Source organism: Alternaria ventricosa (assembly GCF_023758065.1).
Source record: "Alternaria ventricosa strain BMP 2768 chromosome Unknown scaffold_9, whole genome shotgun sequence".
NCBI classification, from domain to species: domain Eukaryota; kingdom Fungi; phylum Ascomycota; class Dothideomycetes; order Pleosporales; family Pleosporaceae; genus Alternaria; species Alternaria ventricosa.
This window is the reverse complement of record NW_026055689.1, coordinates 925,636-944,138: the sequence shown is the minus strand read 5'-3', so window position 1 is coordinate 944,138 and position 18,503 is coordinate 925,636. Positions and strand designations below refer to the sequence as shown.

Genomic DNA, 18,503 nt, shown 5'->3' with positions numbered 1-18,503 from the left:
ATGGTGGGGGATCATGCGATATCAATCCATGGTCGTCGACAAGGCGTAGTGGTTGCAACCTTCGACTTCTACAAGACTCAGTCGACATACCAGCAAGCCGAATATCGTAAACACATCCATAACCTGGGGCGACTGCTTCAGATCCTGGAGACAACGAACATGAATCTGCCATTCTACGGACATATCGGCACTTTCGCTCAATTCGACTGTTGGGAACGCTTCATATGCAGACACAGACGCAAGGAGGTCTCGGCGCTTTTCTCCCTTCTACGAGATGGCTCGGGTTGGGGAACTTCGAAGGCCAAAGACCACGATCTACTCAGAACACATATCGCCGTATGCAATGCTCTAGCGGACGACTCAACAATACTGTTCCAGGGGTCCAATCCGGGACCGCTCGGACGCCCCGGCATAGGCGAGTGTCGACGAAACGTCAAGCCAGGTGACCTCATTATCCGATGTCCAGGTGTTGAGATACCGATAATCGTCCGCCCCTGCTCCGATGGTAGGAACGGCGTTCAAATCAAGAGCATTGCCTTTTCTCCTCAGTGGTCAAATCAGACGAGATTTCGCGAGCGATTGCATCATGTGTTTTCCAGGACGTTGCAGCCTCATGGGTCTGCTGAATCTGAGCTCGAAGAGTTCCATGTGTATTAAACTTCTGCTGGCTACTCACGGAAAAAGCTTGCTTTATTCAACTTGTACTCAACGTCAAGGAAGATACACCCTCAATTTGAACATTATATTTGACAAGTGCTCTATAGACTTCACCGGTCGACCAGGATTGGCAATATCGACAAGGTATTGTTCATGTATGAACGGAATTGTGCGCGAAAGCTAGCAGCGCATTGATCAACTCAGTAGATCCGAGATTGAGGTGGAGGAGGTTGTGGTCGTGTGCTGTTTTGCGTTGAGTCCGAATTAGGCAACTTCACAAAAGCCGTCGATTGCGGGTGTCTGGTAAATTACCACGCGCCTTCTGAACTCAGCTGCGCCCGACACCAACATTGCGACCACACCTTGCCTCCACACACCCATCTGGACAATCACTATGATCTAGTACAAGAGAAGTGCTTCGCAAGTCTGCGCCCAATACGGAAGATTACAAACACACATTGATTATAGATCAATGTTGTCGCTGGATCCTGCGGCAACATTCCTGTCGACTTCCGCCCTTCTGCGCAACCATGCGCCCTCGCCCATCGTGCGAGGGCTGAGCCGCGAAGATTGTAGAACGCCTTATGGTGACATAGCCGGGGTTTTCATGGTCACTTGGGACTGCTATAATAATGGCTAACTTCTGAATAACTTACATAGCTAGGCTATCCGTCTCGGGGTCGCTCCAGGACCCTCCGCCTCGAACCCGTCACGATGAAGTAGCAGACGCTCCACTGGGCTGGCTATCCCGCCAACTGGTGCACAACCTGTATGGGCGAGTTACCAGAAACACACGAGGACCTGCCTTTCGGCTTCCTTACCCTTCCTTCCGAATCTGCGATGAACGCCGCTGGCCGGACTTCAGACCACCCCTTCAAAGACCTTCGCTCGGCCCGTCGCGTACGTCAACGATCGAAGAGATACCCCGAGCGCATCTACAGCGGCAACAAGCGTCGTCGCAACGACCGATATCGCCTCGCACGAGAGAACCAGCTTCGGCACGAGTCCCAACAGGCAGACATTCAGGAATGGGAGGACGACTGCTACGACAGATGGGCACATGAAGTAGACATGGAGTACATGGACGACATAGAAGCCTACGAACTCTTTGGCAAGAATGCCCATATCTTCGAAGGCACAGCCACTGGAGACATTACATCAGGCGAGGACTTTGGCACCTGGGCCCGGCGTCGCATCGCAGAGATGCGGCACGTCAAGGAACACCGTATACACACCTACGGCGAACCCACGAGCCCCGCGCCGCTGGCCATCCTCCCACACACCATGTGCGACGACAGGCGACCCGGTCGCGTCAGCGCCACCATCTCCACCGCGCCTTTCGCAAACCCCCACGAAACAACCCTCCCCACCTCCCTCTCCGAGATCCGCGCCCATGCCACACTAGCTTGCATCCTCACACTTCCAAAAATCCTCAAACAACGCTGTCGTAGCCGCAACGAGCCCGCTCTACCCGTGATTCCAGGCTTCTGGTGGTGGGGCGAGTACACCTGGCAATGGCATAGGAATCTGTCTGGGTGCTGGTTTCTTGGCTGCGGATATAAATGCTCGGAGGTGTGTGAGGGGTCTTGTACGTGTTCGTGTTGGTGCACTTTGGATGGGGAGTGTGCTTGTCGGGAGTTTGGGGTAGGGACGGAGTGGGAGGTTCCGGCGCCGGAGGATGCGCAGAGATGTAGTCTTGTTGAGTGGGTTAAGGGAGAATTGAGGGAGAGGATGGGCGAGGATGAGGCTCTTTTGGAGAAGCAGCGAGAGGGAGTTGAAGAAGAGAAGCTGAACGAGTATGATCAGGGCTGGGACAGCGATCTCAGTGACTGGGGTGATGACTCGCAAGATGGATATGTGATACTAGGGGAAGAGCACGATGGAAGTAAGACGTGGTGTTTTGTTAGTGGAATAGATGAGGATTGCTTTAATGATCACGACCTTGAGCTGGTTGGTTAGACAATATAGGGTATCATACCAGCCGTGCTTCTTGGTGAGCAAGAGTCTAATTCGGTGCATCAATGATCCTCATACGTGCAAGTCTGTCAGACGTCTAACTTCTTCTCATCAAGCACACCACCCTTCACCCTCTCCATTCTCTCGGCAGCTTTCCTCTTCTTCGCATCAACCCTCTCCCTGTCCTCTCTCATCTGCCTGATCAACGCGCTCTTTTCCCGGATCTTGTGTCCATAGAGGTAGAAAACTACAGGGATGGGTATGAGCGCAAACTCAATTAGCGATAGCATTGTCGCACTCCAGTGTGGGCCGAGGCTTTGATACATCTTTGGGCCTGCGAGGGGAAGAGCACCACCCATGGCCGATCGTAGGACGGCGTTACCAGCGAGAGCGGACGCGGCGTAGATGCCGTAGGAGTGGACGAGGTAGTTTGACGCGTAAATGAAGACGCCACAGTTTCCGGCGCCGAAGGGGATGCCGGCGATGAGGGGGAAAATCCAGTGAACATTGGGGGTGCATGTCCTATGTGGGTGTTAGCAGATGCGACGTCCAGGTGAAGATGCGTACATACCAAGCAAAGATCATCTCGCCAACAGGAACCAACACCGCAGCAATGACAACCACACTGACCATAGCCTCTGGGTATGGCTTGCCAGTCTCTGGATCTTTCTTGTGGCTGTTGATCATACGACGAAGCAGAGGTTCCGAAGCTATCGTGATGACACCGCCAATGCCAATACCCATATAACCCAGTCCAACGAGTCCAGGCGACCAACCTCGTAGCTCACCGAAAACGATGGGGTACGAGACGAAGCACAAATACAAAACTCCGTAGACCAATGCTATGTATACGTCCCAGAAGATGCAAATGGGTTCGTTGACCGCCATGCTAAGCGGCCGGTAGAGGTTCTCCCGTAGTAAAGGCCAGAAAGCCTTCTTCTCATCGTAGCGAGAGTAGTATCGAGGGTCGGACGTTTCTTTACGCTTCTTGGCCGACTTCGCGCGGAGGATTGCTGGTTTGTATGTTTCTGGGATCAGAAAGACCATGAACCAGGATGTACCAGAGCCGATCATGACAACCCAGTTCGTCCACCGCCAGCCGAGAGCTTGGAAGACAAAGCCACCAACGAGAGGGCCGAAGACAGGCCCGTTCATTGGCCCTAAAGACCATATCGAAAAAGCCAATGCGCGATAGTCTTCCTTGGATATGTCGGACACGGTGCCTGGCGCGTTGGAAATCATAGCCGCGCCCGCAATGGCACCGAAGAAGCGCATGACGAGGATCTGAGCTAGGTTGTTCGACAGAGCGCATGGTATGACGAGGATGGTGAAGGATGCGACAGCGATAAGGTAGACGGGTCTCCTGCCATACATCTCACTAAGCGGTGCCAGTAGCAGTGATCCAATCGCCAGACCGCACAAGTAGGTTGTTATCCCCAAGATCACCAACGTCTTCGACTGGATGCCAAATGTTGCCATCATGCCCGGTATGCCGCTTGTATAACTTGTCGAGTACATAACTACGACCAGTGTCGAAAAGCTCATGAAGAAGATGACAACAGCCTTCCTCAACATGGGCCAGTCTTCCGGGTCTTCTCCATCCTCGAAGTCAATTTCGAAGCGCGGGTCTTGCGTCGCGTTCGTTGTGACAGTTGCGATCGCATCCTCCTTATCGCCAGGCCACGAGTGCCCTGTATTCCTGCTCCATGTATGATGTATCGACGGACGTTGATCTACTACCGAGTTGATCGAGTCGGAATGCGTCGACGCTGAGGATATGGAGGCGCGGTCCTCTTCGATTTCGACGTCCTCGATTACGCGGGACTTGTCTGAAGTGTACGACTTGGGTGACGGCGGAGTGTTCTGTGCGTCCGTTCCTGGTGCCGTTCCCGCGGCGGCGTCTTGGGTAAAGTTGCTGCGCGACATAGTGCTGATGACGGCGCCGATGAGATCCCAGACTCGACCAATAGCGAATGCGTACCGACGAACGAGCTCCCGCTGCTTATTCTAGCATAAACACAGTATATGAATAATTGAAACGAAGGCGCATCGAGCCAGCTAGTGGTGATGCGTGTAGAGACTCATCCACAACGTCCAATGTCGCGCCTTGGAGGTCGAGATGGGCTAGTCGCGGGCGCCCTTTCGCACTTTCCCGCCTTCATGGTGGCGATGATTAATCTAGCGGGAATAACCCACAAGGCATAGCGGTGATAGCTGGGGAGAGAGTAACCGAGGCAGGCAGGTGCTGCAGCCGATATGCCGTTTACGGATGAAGTTTGCCCTCCATGAGGCAGCGAGATCGGCTGGAGCTAGCCGCTGTCGTTCGACGGCTTCATTGGGGGTTTGCAGAAAATGTAGAAGATGCTATTGGAGCAGAGAGATAAATGCACTGGAAATGCGACAGTCAGACAAGGGAGGGGAACGCGCTATGTTGCTAGCTGTAGAGCTAGGCAAGGGGCCGGGTAAATGCGATTGTACCTCACGCGTCGTCAAACCTCTCAACACCAGGCTTCTCTCAGCTATAGAGTCCACAACTTCATCATGCATCATCACGAAGCTCCCACAGACTTGCGCTCAACTACCATTAATGCGCTGAGAAGTAGAACATGCCACCAATCTGCCCGCTATCTACTTTTGTCGCGTCACAACACGCGCTTCACCAGCACGCGCGTCGGAATATCTATTTGAGCTCCATCGACACTTGTATTGCCGTATCGACGTCTGAGAACAACCGAACCCATCTTTTACCTTCACATCAAGGTGATAGACAGCCTCCAAGGTTTAAAAGCTGTAGTGATAGTACACTAACACACGTAGGTCGTTCTTTCCATTTGATGCAGGCCACGTCTCCATCATCCTTGTCATTTCAGCAGCGTTTCTCTCAGCCAATCTGAACTCATTCCTTCTCTCTTTTTGTTATCGCTTTTCGGAAGCAACACGGTTTCGCTCTTCTTTGTTACTCCTACCTTTGCCATACATCCTTCACTCGTTTGATGCGAGGACAGTAGGACGCAACTGCGGGCGTCAAGACCGGCCCCATAGAGGCACTCAACGTTATCAATCCTGGGACTCAATCGCCATGTCCATCATGATCTCTTTCTTGGAAATCGCGAGGCTGAGGGTTTCTCGTAGCGCCGTACTGTGCCTCAGTCACCCATTCGCTAGCCGGCATGTCTCCTCATGCAGACTCGTTCACCGGTGGCAAGAGGATTGGCCCGAGACTGCGCTTTGGTGTTCCACGACTTCTGGCAAGGCTCACTGTTCATCGTTCATCGCTCATCGTTGGGGAGGGCGGCTACGCGTTGCTGCCGCCTAGCAAAACAATGCTTGGCACCTAAGTCAACCCTGGTACCGCGCCCTCATCAAGCAGTCGCGTTTTCGACAACACCACCACCTGCCAACTCTTGCAACATCGCAATTCCGCACTTCCGTCGTATTGCAAATTTCCACACTCGTTCTTGCCCCCGCCCGCTGCCTCGTTGCAGCAGGCACTCGAAACAGCCATGGCGTCCGCCGCGCGAGTGCCATTTCTTGAGCAGCAGTACTACCACATCGCGCTGCCCCGCAACGTGCCTGGCCGCGAAGATGGCAACCTGCATCACGTCGAGGAGGCTCTCTTGAAGCGTATGCTTGACGCCGTTGCGAGGCTTTCCCCCCATGTCGCTGCAGATGTTGCTCCGCACGTCCAAGGACTGCGGAAAACATTGCTCGCATGTCAAATTCTCAATGTCGACGGAACCATCGGCAAGGCGGCGCTGATGAAAGAGCTTCGCGACTTCAGCCATGGGAAAATGCTTGTTTTGCACATCGCACCTCAGAACTGCGCTTTGCTCGTGTATCCCCACGACACCTCCGGCGAGCGCAACATCATTTTTGAAGCATTCGAGACATCTGCCACAGCCGACAAGGTGCTTGCTGCCAAAGGCGCGCTACAATGGGACTGTAAGTGACTGACATATACATTGATGTCGCACATTTACTGATCTTGAACTTACTCTAGTCCCCGGCTGCGCGGTATCTGTCCCAGCATCGACCATCAACGAAGAAGCTTTCCAGGAAGCTGTCGCCACTTTCATCGAACAAGCTAGCAGCGAGTCGGTCACAAAGTTTGCCGCTATCACTTGGAAGGCAGCCGCCACGATCCCCGAGATCCGAGACACCAGCGATCCCGCTCTCATATCTGGCTTGTTGATGACTATACTGGAGGCCAATGGCGCTGCAGTTGCAGTTCCTCGTCTACGGAAGCGCGTGCGCGACACAGTTACCTTCGATAATGCTCGGACACCATGGAGGAGATCCGCTTTCTATCTGGTCCTCCGAGTAGCAGCCCAGCGCTACTTGTATCACCACCTAGGTGCGGAGGTTGGAAGTCTACACTACAAGACGTTGATGTGTCTCCTCCATGCGCAGCTATTGGAAGATGTATTGAAAAAGATCCCTCTCGATGCAGCATACTCACTCCGTCAGAAGCTGGGTCGTCGTCTCGCCAAGCTTAACTCCGATGTGCATGGCGCCGAAAGGTCCGCCTTCAACAGGCATTCTAATCTCCTGCTGTCCTTGAGTGGTAGTTTCGAATCCGCCCTGGCAACGACTGGTGGCTACTTGAAGCAAGTCTGGCGTAGTCACAGCAAGTTGCGGGAGCGTCGAATCCCAAAGCTACGTCAACACGCCCATCCAGAAGAAGTCCAACTTCGCTTGACGAACAGCGGTAGATTCTTGAGAGGGGTGCTAGTTGAGCATGCATATTCTCAACGACCTCAACAACGGACTGCTCCCGAGCTTCTGCAGCTGTTCGAGCGATCTGTCGCTTCTGTCAGGCCCTACATGCGAGCTCTGGAAAGCCACATTGCTTCGTCAAAGCTCCTCAAGAACGTCGTTCTTCCTGCGAAGCAATCAACGCAACCACAAGGTCTTCGAGCTCTCCGGTTGAGTAACGTCATTCGCGAGTACGTCACCAACATCAATGCGGTAGACCAGGCGTATCCCAACCAGAAGAGCCAGCAGCTACTCCATCTCATGGAGCTTTGGGTTCTCATGGATAAGGATGCTGTGAACTGTTACCCACTGCTCGAGGAGTATCATCCTGGGTTCGATCCAGATTTGTTGGATCCCATTCAGCTTCTTACACGCGAAGAAATGATTCGGAGTCAGAAAGTACGCATGTATCTAAAAGCTCGGTTTCGCGCACGATCAAGCCCGCAGTCCAGGACTATCTTCGCCGAACCTGCAGACGATTGCTTTGCTGCACAGTATTACGATCGAGAAGACCATCAGGGCGAATTGTGTGCCATGCGAGAAGAAATTGAGACAAAAGCCGACAGTGCCTACGACGCCAAGCATACTGAATGGGAAGAGAAGAGCCAGCGCCATGCTCAGACCATCGACAACCGAAATGAAAAGGAGTGTGTTTGGGATGCTTTCGTTGCCTGGGATGGCATGCCTGAGTCGCGTCATCGACTACCGTGCGAATGGCATGACCTCAATCGAGAAGCTAAGGGGATCAGGATCCAGATCTATGAGCACCCGTTGCCAAGCTATGAGCCGGCTGCCAAAGCAGCACTATTCGAGCTACAATGCCCAGAGGTATTCGCCGCTTACCGAGACGCAACATGGCTTATACTGTCGACTCTGTGTCGCGAACCCACCGAAAAGCTTGATCGGATGTCGCTCATCCGGGAATACACGCAGCTTCTTCCGTACGTCAACAAAACCAGCTGTCAAGTGACTCTGGGTTCGCACAAGAAGGCTCATCTAGAGTGTCACTACGCAAATTGGGGTTTCCCAATCGGACTAGAGGAAGTCATTCGAACTTGCGGCCTCAAGCCTAGGTATTTCGATTGCCTTGGTGGAGCTTGGACAGATATGTCTGGAAAAGCCTCGTTTTGGCATCACTTCCCCGTGAAGCTGCCTCTGAACTCGCCACTCATGTCACTTGACCTGAATTACTTCCTGTGGCCGACATCGAACGAGATCCAGGCAAACCAAGCTAGATGTCCTCAAGGCGTTGGCGTCCACGAGTTCACAGCACTCCAAGGTCTCTTGGTCGGCACTCATTCAAGGTGGCTCGACCTGCTCAGGGAACTTGGCTCAACCAATCTGAATTTCTCGTCGGAGTCCACATGGTCGCTCGTCCTGCGTCTAGTATTGCAGCTGGGGTCAGACCGTGTGGCGGAATCTGAATACACGGAATCTCATCGCTCATTGTTGGATGACAGTATTTGCAGCAAGCTCTTCCAGCAGGTTTGCTACCGACTAGAAGCGATCCGAAGGAACTGGCGCGAGCCCGTACAGATGGAGATCCTCATTACCATCCTACTCAAGGTTACCTCACTAAGCCCAAGCACATCAGTCCGCAACGAAGGCAGAACAATTTTGCATGAAGCCCGCAAGATTACCGACGGCTGGCGTCGAGAGTTGCAACCGATGGTCACGGAAGATCCAAACGTGTTACAGCCAGCTATATGGGCGTCACTCCTATGCAAGCAGACAATGCACATTGACGACTGGTCAGGAGCCCCTGAGGGTCTTCGCATGTATATTGATGCTTCAATCTCGCTGCGATACAACTTGGCCGGGAGATACGACACAATGCCGTTCAATATGCGCAACGCCATCGCTCAAGATACTCTCTTCGCTTACGAGCATCGTGAGGCCATGAAAGAGGTCATCATGAGAAATGCGGACACATTCAGAGCTGCTTTAGACGCTGTATGGCATGTACCCGGGGAATGTGACATTACCGAGCCCGGCTTGGCGGTCGTTCCTGATACTTGGTACCTATCATATACATTGCAGTCAACGGCGGAGCAGCACTCCTACTTCGTGCATTATGACTATGTCTACGGCACCCTGCTCATCGACGGGCAAGAGATGGGAACGCTTCCTCAGTCGTATCGTATGGATGAGACCTTTCGACACGTCCTTGGCGTCAAGAATCCGATTGTTTACCCATCTCCTCTACGTGGCATGGATTTCGCTTTGTCAGAGTCCATACGTGGTCATCGAGTTCATCTAGGCTACCGTAACAAGCGCCTGATTATTCGGGCTGACCACAACGGCGAGCTGCTCGAATTTATTCCTAGCCATGTCTTTGGTGTGGAAGGCCCTACACCCGATCTTCCTAGACCGTTGGTTGAAGCTTGCTACCACTGGCTACATGTCTACAGTGGTCATGTCGAGATTCGCCAGAACTCTCCTTGGGTGCTTAGGCACGGGAATTGGTGGATACGTTGGCACCCGTCCGGCTTCTACCATGCTGTTCGGCGGTTCCAAGATCCATCGCAGACAACTTTGTTGGACGCGGGAAGTGCATTGGTCAAGACCATTACCCGGATCTTCACTCACTTTGAATTCCCCTCCCAGATCCTCGTATTCGCGTCAACTAACGGAAGAATCACCGTGGAATTGAAGCGAATGGAATTGAGCTTTCATATCAACCAAGAAGGCTTGCTACATTCGTTGCGACTCGGTGCCGTCATTCTACAAAACCAAGATGCGGGTACCTGGTATGGCCTCATGAACAAGATCGTCGTCCAATCTGTTGCCAATCGTCGGCAGAAGAGCATACTGATTCCTTGGGGAGGCATTCGGGTTTCGAAGGACGGTCACCATGTGTTCGTTGACATTGAGATGGGCCAAGGCGTATACCTCAAATACGCGATCAACGATGTCTTGGGACGCATCGACTGCGCGCCGGAACCTCGCCTTCTTTATATGAAAGCCTTGCTACATGCCTACACATCGCATGCTATTGCCGATCCACTGACCCGGAGGACGGGTAAAGAAGAGGCACTCTATCTCCTCCAAACGGGCGCCTACCAACCTTGGAACCCATTGCTACATGACGAGACTTCTACGTTGAACTGCATTGCAAAACTATCACCGAAGCGAGGATATTACCCGCCAGACGCCAGATGTATGGAGACGGTACTGTGGCGTCCTGAATGCACGGTGCACATGCAAGACGATCGCTATGCCAATGCGGTCGCTAAGATATTGCAAACTTCTTCCGACTTGTCCCAGTTCTACCTCGACCGCAACATTCAGGAGACGGAAAAGCGAGACCCAGAGATAGTCCATCTGGCTGCTCGAGCGGTCGCAAGATCCGTTGATTGCGAAACGAAAAAAAATGGTAACTGCGACACTACCTATAGCGCACGCGATGCTCGGAAAGCTTCACGAGACCGCCTGAATGTGCTCGAGGTATCGAAGTTGCTCCTTAATTGGAAGTCAACTTGCTCACTAGACACCACACTAGTCGCGCTTCTTCACGATGCTCCGGTCGTGGGCGGTTATGACAAATACTACCGTAAATGTCTACTTACCGACCACCTTGCTGTCGACATCAAAGCGGAGTGGGGTGCGCTTGCTCAGAGGTCCCTACAGTGTAGTGTCGACGATAGGTTTGGCTTAATGTTCCTTCTCGGAACTATCGCGTTCTCTTCAGATGCGGACCTAAACCTTCTGCGTGTCCTCATATCTTTCGCAATGATTCCTGATATACGGGCCATACCTGCCCCTACACATGCCGCCTACTTTCATTTTCGAGTGGACGGAGCGCCTCCCGTATCCTATCTCATATCGCTTATGGAGAAAGCACGAATGCCGTTCACCGAGACCAGCTTCAAGAAACGTTCACAGCTAATGAAAGCCGAAAACTTACACGGCCCCGGTGTCGATAAAGCCTGCAAGTCACTGGCCAGCTCAATAGTGGAGCAGTGGCCAACTTCCGACCTCGACCCGGAAGTATTGGTCGCGATTGATCCGACATGCCTCGACATCGAACGGGCTCTGGCTGATGTAGCTCCGGAATGGACCCGCCTTACGCGCAATCATGAATTGGCACGATATCTAGAGCAAGTACAGGAGGTACTCTTCCGGACGGAGACTGGCTCAGACGTCAAGGTGACTGCAAACGTGGAGCTGCTACCTTTGCCCCTGTATTCCACAAGATCTAGGGTGCACGATGATCTATCGCTTTCGGACCTGTTGAAGGCTCCAATCGTCAACATTGAAGCGCCAGGGGAGGTGCGTTCTGTCGCTGTCGGTTCCTACGCCGGAGCTTTGGCTGTCAGATCGGGTAACATTGCGCATCATCCTGTCAAGACACAAAACTCCATGAGCACTTTTCAAGGCAAGAAGGCAGGATTTTATCCTCGAGTACCCAACGCGCAGCCACGAGAGATTGGAGCCCTTAGGAATATCGTCGCCAATTTCAAAGACCCGACTTCTTTCGTGCAGTGCAGATATGCGAAAGAAATGGACGCGAGCATTGATGCTCTCCAGAAGCAAATCTCGCATGTGCAGCACACAGCTCATGGCACCCATCCTCAGATCACAACAGAGAATATCATATCGGTTAGAGACTCGGCAACAGCTGTAGTTGAACGACTCCGTAATTCTCTCTATCACCATGATCCGCAAGCAAAATGGCTTGAGATGGCAGATACTTGGCCTAGGCTGACAACGGTGGAGCTTCTCACAGAGCTTCGAATCGGATCCGGCACCACTTTCGGTAGTGACACCAAAGAGGCACTCGTAGCTTTCGGTGTGGCTGTAAGCAGACTTCAACGACTACTTCGGATACAAGATGCTCAGAAGAGGGGAAAGAATCAGCAAGAGCGGGATGAATGGGCAAATGAAGGTCATAGCAATTGGAATCCAAAGGACTATGCAGACTGGCTACTGCTGGAGATTGATGGCGATATTCTCATCCGAGAAGAGCAGGTACAAGTTGCTCTGGCGACGATTTCACCGCAGTCGAACGAAAACTCAGTCCTGCAGCTCTTGATGGGTAAAGGAAAAACGTCTTGTATTCTCCGTAAGTATCAGTGTTATCATCTAGACCTTCCTCAACTGACTTGTAGCAGCCATGGTAGCATCACTTCTTGCTGATCGGACAAATCTCTCTCGCGTCGTGGTCCCAAGGGCTCTCTTACTCCAGTCGGCGCAAGTAATGCAAGCCAAACTAGGCGGATTAGTCAATCGCGAGCTCATGCATATACCCTTTTCCCGAAAAACCCCTCCCACCAAAGCGTTGATGAGTTTGTACGGAAAGATTCACGCACGCTTGAAATATCGTCGCGGTGTGCTCATTGCGTTGCCAGAGCATGTGCTCTCGTTCAAGCTGAGTGGACTGCAACAACTCTGTGATGAGAACCTCGAAGCAGCCTCCATGATGATCGACACACAGCGCTGGCTTGATCGGCATACCCGCGATGTTCTGGATGAATGCGATGTTTCGTTGGCGATCAGGACGCAACTCATATATCCATCCGGCACGCAGACGACAGTGGACGGCCATCCGATGCGCTGGCAAGTCATCCAGGCATGTCTCCACCTGGTGAAGGACTTTGCTTCAAACGTCCAGTCACGATATCCTCGCAGTATTGAGGTAGTCAATCGTGGCAGTAGTGGATTTCCTCTCATTTATTTCCTGCGCAAAGACGCTGAGGATTACTTGATCGAGCTGTTGGTCAGGATCATCTGCAAGGGCCAGACTCCGTCGATACTGCCTTGTGCGGAGTACCCAGCCGCTCTCGTCAAAGATGTACAGGCCTACATCTCGAAGCCAACTGTGCGCAGTCAAGCAGTCTCCAGGATCACCAGCTTCTTTCGAGATAAGCCGACTCTGATGCGGGCTGTCAATTTGCTCCGCGGAATGTTTGTGCATCGTATCTTAATCACGACCCTCCGCAAGCGCTGGAATGTGCAATATGGTTTGCATCCAACACGCGCACCGATCGCGGTGCCGTATCTAGCTAAGGGTGTACCATCTCCTACAGCTGAGTGGGGGCATCCCGATGTTGCCATCACCTTGACGTGCCTGTCGTTCTATTATCAAGGCCTGACTGGATCCCAGTTCAAGGAGGCCTTCGCCCACCTAGTCAAGACGGATGAACCCAGCATCCAGTACGAGAAGTGGTTCCCCAAGGGCGTGGACATCCCGAAAGAGCTGGATGACTATGCTGCCATCAATGCCGAAGACATGCGGCAACTGAGCGATCTCTACCAGGTCGTGCGCTTCAGTGCCTCCCTCATGGACTTCTACTTGAACAACTTTGTGTTTCCTAAATATGCGAAGACTTTTAGCCTCAAGCTTCAGGCATCTGGCTGGAACCTTTTCCCGTCCTTCCAGGGTACCACGGGGGCCCGTATCACTGGCTTTTCTGGTACAAACGATTCGAGGCACCAGCTTCCTCTGCTAGTGCAACAGCAAGATCTTCCTCAACTAGCGCATACAAATGCGGAAGTTCCTTACTATTTACTGGCGCCTCGCAATCAGTCATACATACGCATGATCTTTGGGAATGGAGCGCGGTGGACTGAAAAGGACCTGCTCGAGAACCTCGCTAATCGCCACACGCATGTTATGAAGAATGGTACCTACCAAACTCATCATCTTCCAAACAACCTGAGTAACTTCAACCAAGATGGACGCATACGAATCCTGATTGATGCCGGTGCTCAAGTTCTTGAGCACTCAAACAAAGACTTCGCCAAAGCCTGGCTTGATGCCGACCATGATGCCGCAGCAGCTGTATACTTTGACGATGATCATCGTGTATGGGCATTGTATCGTACGGGAAGATGTGTACCACTCGTCGCATCGCCATTCGTCGACGATCTGGATCGATGCGTCGTGTACCTAGACGAGAGCCACTGTAGAGGTACTGACATCAAATTTCCACCTCACGCAAGGGCCGCCTTGACGCTCGGGCAACATTTGACAAAGGACACATTGGTCCAGGCTGCCATGAGACTGCGGCTTCTCGGTCAAACCCAGTCGATTACGTTCTTTTCTCCTGTTGAAGTCCATCAGGGTATACTGGATCGCTTACCAAAGGGCACCAGTGAGTTCCATCAACCCAATTCAGGTGACGTCCTTCGCTGGGTGTTTGGCCAGACCTGCGACACTATGGAACAGCTCGAGCCCTCCTATTTCGCACAAACGTTGCATTATCTACAGCAAGAGCAAGCCCGGTTGGAATATCCCGAATACCTGCATGATGATTCATCGCGAGAGGCTTATCTGACAACGGTCCGCATCAAGGAGGCTCTTTCACTGAAACAGCTATACGAACCTAAAGGCGAGCGTCACCGGCGGGCTGGCCCCAACACGGCCATTATCGCATGGAAGCCTTCGCTGCAGAGTATCTATAGTAAGCTTGTAACTCGCAAGAAACACTTCCAAGATCGAGGTTCAGCCGTCCATGCATCAGCTTTAGAGGAAGTAGAAATTGAGCAAGAGCGCGAGACTGAGCGCGAGATCGAAGTCGAGGTGGAAAACGTTCGTGAAGTACAACAAGCCATCCTCTTCAATCCACACAAGACAAGAAAGCTGCATGGAGATATTCGACGTTTCGCAGAGTTTGGACGTCTCGTTCCTGGAAGCGATGCCTATCAACCCATGTTTTCGGTACTGGGACGGATGACTTCACTAGGTCTCAAGCATACGGTCCATTCTTCGATGAAGTCCGGTTCGTGGATCTCAGCTGAATTCTCTCGTACAATCGAGGTTTACGCTCCCAACGACAATTACATCCGTTCCTCTCATTGGGTTCTTTGGAGCACAATCAGCCAGCAAGCGCTGCTTGTTAGCCCTGAGGAAGCCAACCAGCTCATCCCGATCATGCAAGAACAACAAGTACTTCAAGACAGTGTCAACGTCTACCTCATCATCTATGCTGCACCCGTCACGCGAAGGATGCTTCATTTCAACCAGCTTGACTATTATGCGATACCGGCTCTGCCTGCAGACTTCAAAGCTCCCGTCTGGCTTCGGGTCGAGATGGGAATATTCGCTGGGCGTCTCTACCTCGAGTGGGATGAGTACTACCTATTGCTGGAGTACCTTGGTCTCGACGAGAACCTATCCCAACACCCCGAGAAGGATGCATTCGCAAAGAAGCCTCTTACTTTCGGTACGTATTTCCTGAACATGTAACATGAGATAAACCACTAACCACGCGTACAGTACATGAATGGCTTGCTCTGCGCCGCAAGGGTCAAGACTTCGAGCACACCCCCATGGGTTTCGTTACTACTGGCAAGCCGCTTACGGAGAATCATCCGTTCTTCCGCAAGCTCGCTCTGGGAGACGATCCAGCTTTGCGTCAGCATGTCGCCCGAGCCGTACCCGGCCAGCTCGATGCTCAAGACGAGGAAGATCTCGATGACCACGACGATGAGGAGGAGTTTGTGCCGGCTGTTGAGCACGTTGATGACTCTGAGGGTGAGGACGAAGGTTTCGAGTCGAGCAGCGACAAGGCCTTCGTGGATGCGGAGGAAGGGGAGTAGACTTAGGTGCCTTGTGCATCAGTTGGCCCATGTATAATAGCACCATAGCAACATGGAAAGGCTCACACGCGATTCGCGACGGGCTTGAAACAAAGGTCTTCCATATGCATGACGTGAAAACAAGCACATCATTAAGTAAAAGACCGAACACCTTCCAATTTGCTTGCTTTATCCCAATGCAGTCTTCAGACGCGCTCTACCTTTTTCCCCGCACGAGGTGCAAGCCCGTGTATGATAAAATGTTGCAAACGATCGGTCTTGAGCTGGGAGGACGGGTACGGAGATTGCGGAACAGGGCCAGATGCGAAGTTAATATATCTTGATTAGCCGATCCGGTCGACTAGTACTAAATGTAGCTATATCCATATAGTATGGTACAATTGAAGGGTATCTTGGCATGTACGACAAAGGTACATATTGGGCGCGTCCCACATCTAAGCATCCTTCATTCTTCTTCAAAGAGCTCTCTCCCATCCTTGGCTGGTGTGGCGGTGCCTCGTCCCGGATATGCGGCTCTGCGAAGCCACACCTTTGGCGCCAAGCATCTCCAAGACCTGCAACATGTGTTTGTCCAACTCGGGTCCGGCGGTGGAACGGGGCTAATCGTGCTCATACGGATTCGGTCGAGCTGACGCGGGTGTACATGGGGAAGCGTGTGGTCTTCCATACGGCGAACTTCCTCACTGCAAAACTGCAAGGTATAAGTCTTCATTCTGTATGATTCCAAAGTCCGTCTTCTTAACGCCGTTCGGTCTATCGCGCTTCTATGGTACTACTGCAGGTGTATGGAAGAGACTTACTATATGGCGAATAGCACAAAGATCAGGACGAATACGTTGGCAATGGGGTGCGAGACGGTCTGGTGGAGCATGCTCTTCGCACCTGAGGTACGGTCGCCGCTCTCAGCTTTCTTTGCGAGGTCAATGACCCATTGCGCTGCCTCGTCACCGAACAGGTCGAAGTAGTTCAGGTGCTTGGACATGTCTTTGTCCTTGGTATGAGGCGCGCAAATAGGGTCGCCAGGCTGGCAGTATTCGCGAAGCTTGCCGGCGTCGGCATAGGGTTGGAGACCTGCGTTTTGCTCCGCTGTTCGTGGGGCGCCGCCATCCGAGATCTCGCCGCCGCCGTGGGTGAAGGACTGGTTCGCGGAACGTCGCGTGGGACCGAAAGCAAGTGCTGCTACGACTGCGGAAATGTCAGTATAGGCCTCGAGGTTGACAGAAGATTGGAGTCGTACTCTTGGATCCCGGCGCACTTGAGATGTTCATGGGTGGGTTGTCTTCCTGTGTGCAGCCCCAGAGTGGACCGCCACCGCCACCAAGGACGTCGAGCGCGACACTTCCACCCTGGCTGAAGCCCATCACGATCAGGTGGCTGTCCGGACACCTCGCAGTGTAGTTCCTCATTTGCTCGGCGCCATTCATGGCTCCCTCGTGCGACGATATGCACCATCGCTCTCCGCCGTTCATGGCCCAGTACTGCACATCCTCATATCCGCAGGCCTTGGGGTTTTCCTTGGTGTTGAGCGCATTGCACACTTTGCCGACAGTCTCGATGACGTGGCCCGGGTATGGCGAGGTAGAGCCGCGGGCGAGGAAATGATGGTAGGTTTGGCATTCGTCGGTCTTCAGTGCCTCAAACTGGGGGCAGTCTTCGAGCTTGGTGCACACTGCGAATGCGGTGGAGGCGTACAAAAGCGCCGAAAGCGCTATCCGGGGTATCATGGTGAATGTGGAGAATGAGAGGAGGAAGCGACGCAAAAATGAGTGACTCGTCAACGACGGGAATAGCGGCAGGTCTCTCGGGGGCGGATTATCGAACAAGCAGGGTACACGGCAGACTCTCGCTCAAACACACGGCAAAGGGAAAGTCAGCGGAAGGTGACAAGATGGAGAAGCCGTGGAAGCAACATCGAAGATGAAGTGGGGACTAGCTATCGATCTCGTTTCACCTCCTGTTATTCCTGGGGAAAGGCATGCGCGTACTACAACGTGCCAAGAAGGGAGTTGACATGCTTGACGCTCCTGCGTGGCCCCGAAAGGTTTGAGAATGGTGATGATAGTCGTAGGCCAAGCTTTTTGGCGCCGTTCCGCCCGGAAAGAACGGCTATTAGGGCCTCCGTGCGCCTCACAGCCGCCTCACAGCCACTCCTGCGCCGCACCTTGGGAACCTGCAGAGGGTACAGTACGTGCGGAAACGGGAGACATCTTTCGCGATGACAATGATGAAGGAGCGCACAGTGTAAGATCGCGATTGTGGCCGAGTTTTGAGGATCGGTGGATCGAAGATCGCGTATGAGGAAGCGACAGATGGGAAAATGAAGGCGCATGACTCAGCTGACGCGTAACCCGAAATGCGTGCCCACTCAATAGGGGCCTCTCGTCAACTCCTACTCTATGTGACCAACAACCGACAATACCCACGACTTCATCCCACACTGACTTCAATATCTTACTCTCGTCTGACCTACCTGCTCCAGATATCGCGGAGAGATACTCGGTCTTCCCCACGTCTTACTGACTGAATTAACAGCCTTCCTGGCCAACAAGGTCTATTCCAAGAGCGACACGAATCATCTTTCCAAAGCGACA

General features: G+C 52.8%; 4 protein-coding genes across 4 annotated transcripts; 2 read left to right on the top strand and 2 right to left on the bottom strand.

Annotated features, from left to right (window-relative positions):
• Positions 1-1,428: 1,428 nt before the first annotated feature.
• J4E93_005982 (uncharacterized protein) lies at positions 1,429-2,616 on the top strand (the record flags this gene model as incomplete). The annotated part of the gene is made up of 2 exons (XM_049343900.1): positions 1,429-2,198; positions 2,352-2,616. The coding sequence occupies 2 exons, from the start codon at positions 1,429-1,431 to the stop codon at positions 2,614-2,616; spliced, it is 1,035 nt and encodes a 344-aa protein (XP_049199133.1).
• Positions 2,617-2,702: 86 nt separating this feature from the next.
• Positions 2,703-4,539, bottom strand: J4E93_005981 (uncharacterized protein; the record flags this gene model as incomplete). Its single annotated transcript, XM_049343899.1, has 2 exons — positions 2,703-3,135; positions 3,185-4,539. 2 exons carry the CDS (start codon positions 4,537-4,539, stop codon positions 2,703-2,705), a joined length of 1,788 nt encoding a protein of 595 aa, XP_049199132.1.
• A 1,577-nt stretch (positions 4,540-6,116) lies between these two features.
• On the top strand, positions 6,117-15,912 carry J4E93_005980 (uncharacterized protein; the record flags this gene model as incomplete). Its single annotated transcript, XM_049343898.1, has 4 exons — positions 6,117-6,555; positions 6,614-12,433; positions 12,483-15,536; positions 15,590-15,912. The coding sequence occupies 4 exons, from the start codon at positions 6,117-6,119 to the stop codon at positions 15,910-15,912; spliced, it is 9,636 nt and encodes a 3,211-aa protein (XP_049199131.1).
• A 799-nt stretch (positions 15,913-16,711) lies between these two features.
• On the bottom strand, positions 16,712-17,636 carry J4E93_005979 (uncharacterized protein; the record flags this gene model as incomplete). Its single annotated transcript, XM_049343897.1, has 2 exons — positions 16,712-17,097; positions 17,150-17,636. 2 exons carry the CDS (start codon positions 17,634-17,636, stop codon positions 16,712-16,714), a joined length of 873 nt encoding a protein of 290 aa, XP_049199130.1.
• Positions 17,637-18,503: the final 867 nt, after the last annotated feature.